The sequence below is a fragment of the Amaranthus tricolor genome, chromosome 2 (genome assembly GCF_026212465.1).
Source record: "Amaranthus tricolor cultivar Red isolate AtriRed21 chromosome 2, ASM2621246v1, whole genome shotgun sequence".
In the NCBI taxonomy this organism is placed as follows: domain Eukaryota; kingdom Viridiplantae; phylum Streptophyta; class Magnoliopsida; order Caryophyllales; family Amaranthaceae; genus Amaranthus; species Amaranthus tricolor.
In genome coordinates, this window is record NC_080048.1 from 12,778,772 (window position 1) to 12,785,774 (window position 7,003).

General features: G+C 34.8%; 1 protein-coding gene and 1 long non-coding RNA gene across 2 annotated transcripts; both read left to right on the top strand.

The window, feature by feature from the left end:
• Window positions 1–249: 249 nt before the first annotated feature.
• Window positions 250–3,285, top strand: LOC130806189 (GDSL esterase/lipase At4g10955-like). Its single transcript, XM_057671168.1, has 2 exons — window positions 250–712; window positions 2,479–3,285. The coding sequence occupies exons 1-2, from the start codon at window positions 531–533 to the stop codon at window positions 3,044–3,046; spliced, it is 750 nt and encodes a 249-aa protein (XP_057527151.1). The 5' UTR covers window positions 250–530; the 3' UTR covers window positions 3,047–3,285.
• A 462-nt stretch (window positions 3,286–3,747) lies between these two features.
• LOC130806136 (uncharacterized) lies at window positions 3,748–6,723 on the top strand. Its single transcript, XR_009040262.1, has 3 exons — window positions 3,748–4,647; window positions 4,730–5,758; window positions 5,837–6,723. It is a non-coding gene; the product is annotated as an uncharacterized LOC130806136 (long non-coding RNA).
• Window positions 6,724–7,003: the final 280 nt, after the last annotated feature.

Consider the following 7,003-nt stretch of genomic DNA (forward strand, 5'->3'; position numbering starts at 1 on the left):
TATCAGATAGTGACGATAAAATGAAAAAGGTTACGAAATTTAAAGATTGGGTTTTTATACTTGAAGTATGGAAAAAAATAGTAAGTAGTAACGTATAGAAGAAGCATGAAACGAACAAGACGAGCAAAATATGACCGTTGTAGAAATCTAATGCACCCACTTTCCGTTTTCAAACTTAATGCATCAGATTAGATTTTCATAATCCAACAATTAAATTTGTAATCCACCGCTCATAACACTCTTATTCCACTTGCTTTATCAAAAATAGGTATCCATCAAAAATAATCCCAGAATTATTCTTCCATTTTTTTTCTCTCTCTTTCTTCTTCCATAGGTTAAACAGAGTTGTATTCGATTGCACAAATAGAAATCCCAAGTGGGCTTTTGTTTTTGTTCATGTTCATGTTGCTTGAAGAAATTAACGAATCACGATGTGACAATGATAAAATTATGAAGGTTGAATAACAATTTGAATAGCATTTTCTTCAAGATCTAAACTTTCCCAGAAAATAAAAAGATTAAAATTGAAAATGGCGACAGAAATGGAAGGAAAAGGTCAAGTAGAAGAGATAATGGTAACAACCACCGTGAAAATGGTTGAAGGAAGCACCAATGGAGGTGTTGTTGTGGAAGCTCATCCTTATGCGTTTCATGTTTCTGGGCCTCGTAATCTTTCTTCGCCTAATTGGAGAGATATCATCAGCTCTAGCTGGTCAGTTTCTCTTTTCATATTTTCAATTTTTTTAACTTTTTTGGTTGATTGTTTGTTTTCTGAAAATGTTTCTTAATTGGGTTGCTTCTAATTTGTGGGATGATGATTGAACAGGAGATTTTTTAAATTTATGCAAAAATTTGGATTTAGTAGTTTCCTTATATGAATTATGCCTAAGATTAAAATAATGACGATGTATAGAATCATAATTCTAAAGTATACAACATTCCATTACCCGATCGGCTTAGTGGCTATAATCTAAGCGGGGATTTTGGGTCGGAATTATGCTACCTTATCCTATTAGTATTTTTTTGTTATGATTGAACTTGATAGAAAAAAAATTAAATTTCTTATGGATTTTGTTGTATGGAAGTAATATTCCTGGAATATGGTGTGAAGTGTGAAAATATGATATGAGACTCTGTAGTCATACATATCATTGGCTTATATGAAAGTAAATTTCATCTTAGAACTTTGCCAATGAAAGTGTCTCCAACTGAGACAATACCGATTCTCTTGATTCTCTTGATTACAAGGTAGGCTGAGAGAGGGAGGGCCTAGGTGAAAATAGAACTTAGGACTTTGCCTATGAAAGTGTCTCCAATCGAGACAATATTCGATTCTCTTGATTATGCTACTTGAAATCATACTACTGGTTCTTTGGAGTGCTGCACTGCTATAGGTTTCTGGATAAATAATGAACTAAAACATTTCTTTATTTGAGTTTTAGATTCTATGTGTTGACTGTTTTCAAGAAAATATCTTCAATATTTGAAGGGTATTCCAAGGACCAAACTTCACCTTAGAAAATCTTTACTGTAGGTTATCAGCCATGTGATTGCTGTTATTGAGTCTAAATTCTTGTAGAAACTTGTATTGAGAGCCTCTCTGAGTAACTTCTTTCCTTTTTGATGTCATTCTTGTGATCAAAGAATCAAGGATTGTCTTCATGCCTAATCTTTGATGGATACTATACAATGATATGATCAGGAATACCATATTTGATATCTTCTCATGACAGGATGGTGTTACGAATACCTCATAGTTTTGAACTTGTCAATTCTCCAAACTAAGTGTCCATGACTCAAATGAGATGTGACCATCTGAAACTTGTGGCGTTTTGAAATCTTTCGTTCATTCATCATGTAGTATTTGTGAGTCGTGATAAATGATGCATTTAAAATAGATCATAAATTTGGTAACGTTCATGACCCCGGTAATGGAACAATGATGCGGTCGCAGGAGTGATGCAGTTATTATAACGCCTAAATATTGGTCGTAACCATAAGATATCCCTTGATACGACCATAACACGATTGTTTTACACCTTTACAACGCAGGAAATATCGTTTCGTTGCTGTTGAAAACTTTTACAACGCGGCCAATGCGATACAATGCGAGCTTGTTTATACACTATGATTCGAACATCGTCAAAATCACAGTTTGCTAGTGAGACAATCTAAGTATGATGTATAAGAATACTGAACATATCATATTTTGTTGTTTTGCTTCACTGTAGTCATAATTTTCCGATTATAGAACTTATGTTTTAGATTTTAGTGGAAAATTTTTGGATAAACTTATAAAAATTGTTAGTCATTGTAAAATCTTCAGATGGATCTTGTAGCTCATCAACTGTTGACTATGATGTTTTCTCCTTTGCTTTTACTTAATGACTTACATATCCTCCTTTCGCAATTTTCATTTTATTTAGACTGATTATTTTTAAAGTCATTACTTTCTTTATTTTTTGCGGACGTATGCAGGAAAGACCCAAACTATAAAAGAACAGTCATGGCGTGCTTCATTCAAGCTGCTTACCTGTTAGAGCTTGACAGGCAAGAAAACAGAACAACTGAAGATGCCTTAGCACCAAAATGGTGGTTGCCTTTTAAATACAAGCTAACTCAGACTTTAATCGACGAGAGAGACGGTTCCATATTTGGAGCAGTTCTTGAATGGGATCGTTCTGCTGCTTTATCCGATTTCATACTCATGCGGCCAAGTGGGGCCCCACGAGCTGTTTTAGCTCTAAGAGGAACACTCCTCAAGAGTGTGACTATTAGAAGGGATTTAACCGATGACTTCCGTTTCCTCGCTTGGGAAAGTTTAAAGTGGTCAGTAAGATTTAAAGTGGCGTTTGATGCCCTTAAATCGATTGCAGACAAGTATGGAAGCGGTAATGTCTGTGTCGTAGGACATTCATTAGGTGCTGGGTTCGTCTTTCAGATTGGAAAGACGTTAGCCAAAGAAGGAATCCATGTCGAGGCTCACTTATTTAACCCGCCATCAGTTTCACTAGCCATGAGCCTTAAAAATCTCAGACGCGTATGAAGTACGAATTCAAACACGGTACTATCTCTAAAACTTCTTAAACAAGCTGTGACCTGTAATCGGTTAACTATGGCTAACGAAAGCGACAATGAATCGGACGCGGTACGTAAATTTTTTGATTTGAATAGTTGGAAATTTAAAAAAAAAAAAAATTAAATCGCACAAAACTTGATGGTCCAGTCACCCAGTTTTGTGCAATTTAATTTTTTTTCTTTTTTAGATTATTATTATTATTATTATTATTATTATTATTATTATTATTGATGTCATTTTACTTTTCTGAAATTTATTATTATTATTATTATTATTATTATTATTATTATTATTATTATTATTATTATTATTATTATTATTATTATAATTATTATAATTATTATTATTATTATTATTATTATTATTATTATTATTAATTTTTACTTTTCGTAATTTTTTTATTATTCTTATTATTATTATTATTATAATTATTATTATTATTATTATTATTATTATTATTATTATTATTATTATTATTGTTGTTGTTGTTGTTGTCATTATTATTATTATTATTATTATTATTATTATTATTATTATTATTATTATTATTATTTTTATTTTTATTAATTCTTTTTTTAGTATTAGTATTTTTATTAATTTTTGTTATAATTATTATTTAAATTTTCATCATTAATGTAATTAATTTATATTATTTTTATTTTAAATTTTTATTAATTTCTGTTATAATTATTATTGTTGTTGTTGGACCGATGCGATAGCAATAACAATTGATTTTCAATTTACACGTGCTTCTTATAAAAAGAAAGAAGAACGTTCTATAGTTAGTGTCTATTTAAGATATCACCGCTATGGTAATATTAGGGGTGATGTACATAATCTAGATAATACTACCCGATCCGGTTCTAAAAGTAGAAGTTGCGGGTGTAAATTTTTAATTGTAGGAAGTAGTTGTAAACCTGGAGAAAGACCTTGGATGGTAAGGGTGTGCCCTGGTGAAAAAGGAAATCATAACCACCCGTTCTTAGTGTACAGAGATGGTCATGTAAGGGCGAATAGGATTAATGTAGATATTTGGGAGCACATACGACAACTTAGTGCAACCGGAATGCAACCGGCCTTTATTATGAATTCTATTAGAGATAATTTTCCTGGTTTTTATTCTAGTATGAATCAGATATATAATATTAGGCAATCAATAAGGAGAGAACAGATGGAGGGTAGGACTTCCCTTCAACACTGTCTTCATACGGCCATAGAACTTAATTACGTGGTCTGGACAGACTTGGATAGCGAAGAGCAATTGAGCTGACTATTTATTGCAAATCCTATCTTTATCCAAATGATACGTATGTGGCCGTATGTTGTGCTGATAGATACAGCGTACAAAACGAACATACAAAAGTGGCCACTATATGAAGTGATCGGAATGACGCCAACCAATCACAACTTCTTGGTTGCGTTTTTTTTGATGCGAGATGAGGCGGCTGTGTCGTATTCGTGGGTGTTGCAGGGATTGAGAGATATTTTCGGCACTGCTCAGACTCCTAGCGTCATTGTAACCAATCGAGACGAAGGTTTATCTACAGCTATTCGTGACGTCTTCCCAGGTAAAAAGGTTTTGTTGATTACTTAATGTCGTTCTATCTATTGAATATGCCTTAATTACGTTCAATGTTTTGTTTAATGTAGATGTGCGGCATTTGTTATGCATCTGGCATATTGTCAACGACGTTGAGAACATGGTGGACAAGTTGTGTGGCGGGAAAAAAAATCAACAAGGCCAAATATTCAGACAGGGCAGATGGAACCCCTTGGTTGAAAGTTCTACAATCGGGCAATTTGAACAGAGATAGCAAGCGATCGTGAGTACGTGGTCGGTTAGGAACAAAAAGATCGTTCGGTATCTGGCTGGAACATGGATTCCACTTAGAGAGAAATTTGTGCGTGCGTGGACGAATGATTGTTTCCACTTGGATAACCAGACTACCAGCAGAGATAGCGGTAATAGCTCATTCGATACCCTTTTTAAAAGGGCACACGCACAGATACAAATCAGCAAGCCAGGATCCGACAAGAGCTACAGGAATCCATGAATTCTGTAGCAAGGTCGTTGCGACAACATTTCTTTAGACCTTTATATCGCCACGTATCTATCTATGCCTTGGAGCAGCTCCGGCTTGAGTATAACCGCATGTTAGAAATGGGTGATTTTGTATTAAACAAATGCGCTTGTGTACTTCAACAAACCCATGGATTGTCGTGTGCATGTTATTTACATATGTGCATCGGTTCACATGGTGCTTTGTATGTGGATGACATTCATCAATTGTGGAGTACTTTGAGGTACACAGAGGTAGGAGACGAGACCAACGAAGGAGTACGATACGCGAACGCCAATGATAAGGAGTACTTTCAATCTCTGATCGACAAAGTCCTTAAATCTGATCCCGCTGTTATACGCCGAATGTCTCAGGTACTTGAATATGAACTACACCCAGAAGGAGCCGAAATACTTGAGCCTTACGTAAGTCCACCGAGAAAGGGAAGACCAAGCAAAAGTAAAACCATGAGAAGGAAAAAAAAGCGCATTTGAATATAGCAGATCATCTTCTCATGGTCGAGGGTCTAAATCTTCATCCTGCGGGAGATCTAGTGGCAGATCTAGTAGTCGAGAAACACAATCTTCAGTAGGAATTAAGTTTAGTTTCAACTTATCCGGTACATGACTATCCTTTTTATTATTTACTTTCATTTGTTACAACTTCATCTTATTAACTTTATTTTCAATTACTGCAGATGATCCAGGAGGGCGCGATTTTTCACAGTTTCCATGGCCTAATGACATCCCATTCATTCTTCCACCTTACTTGTTTGACTGAATTGATGTGTTAAGTGATGGTAATTGTGGATTTAGAGCTATAGCCGTCACAGAGCTGGAAGGCGAGGAAGCATGGCCTCTTTTAAGACGTGCTATGTATATGAAAATGCAAATGAACAGAGATTAATACCTAAGTTTGTATCTATCCCAGGAGTCGTTAGACGAGGCTATATTCAAAATAGGTTCACACGGCAATGGACCTGCTCCTTTTATTCACTGGATGGATGCATCGATGGCTTTGTACTCTGCAACAACGTTTCTAAACACTGGCATTGCTTATTATGGTTCTAGTAACGTTGGCCCGATGTACAACTGTTTGGTTCTTGCATTAAGGAAAGCAACGGGCGTGCAGAGTGTAAATAAAGTTATACATATATATTGGGTGAATGAAAATCATTTTGTTCAACTTTTAATGAACGACGATTCAGCCCCACTGCCGCCCGTCCATCAACGTTGGAGAGAAGTAGTTGACAATTTCACCAGACATATTGACACACATTTCAGTACGAGGATTATGCTCTGGAATAATCTACGCGGGCCACGACCACGACCAAGTATAACACCGCTGACGATGCTGTAAATTTAGATACTCCTTAGTCTTACGTGTTGTATAAATCTTTATTTACTTGTATTATAGAAATGAAACACGAGATTCAATTTGTATATAGTCTATAGTTATACTACTGTGTATAGTGGTTATTATAGAAAATATAGAACACATTCATTGTGTATAGCAACGATGTAGTCAAGAATTAAATGTGATGTAAATAGCGTCGACTAAAATAAATACAATCATTAATGTAAAATAGTTTAAGTACAGACTATGAAGGGCCATGCTTTTTAAAAATTTGTCATTCGGCAAATAAATCTCTACAATCATTAAGGTATATTTCTAATGCATGTCGTTGAAGGGGGTTCATATCTGCGAGCGAAGGAGGTAGTCTAGCCACTGGAGCAAATCGATTGGGCCATTCATTGAGGAACTGAAAAAAAAAGGAAAAAAATGAGTTAACAAGATATAAAACAACACCAAAAAAAACACAAAGACATAGCATAAAACAAGTATATTTTCAAAACTCACGTAT

Coding starts and splice junctions, on each gene's coding strand:
- LOC130806189 (XM_057671168.1), top strand. CDS start 531: ATGGCGACAGAAATGGAAGGAAAAGGTCAAGTAGAAGAGATAATGGTA. Junction 713..2,478: donor GATATCATCAGCTCTAGCTG/GTCAGTTTCTCT, acceptor GGACGTATGCAG/GAAAGACCCAAACTATAAAA.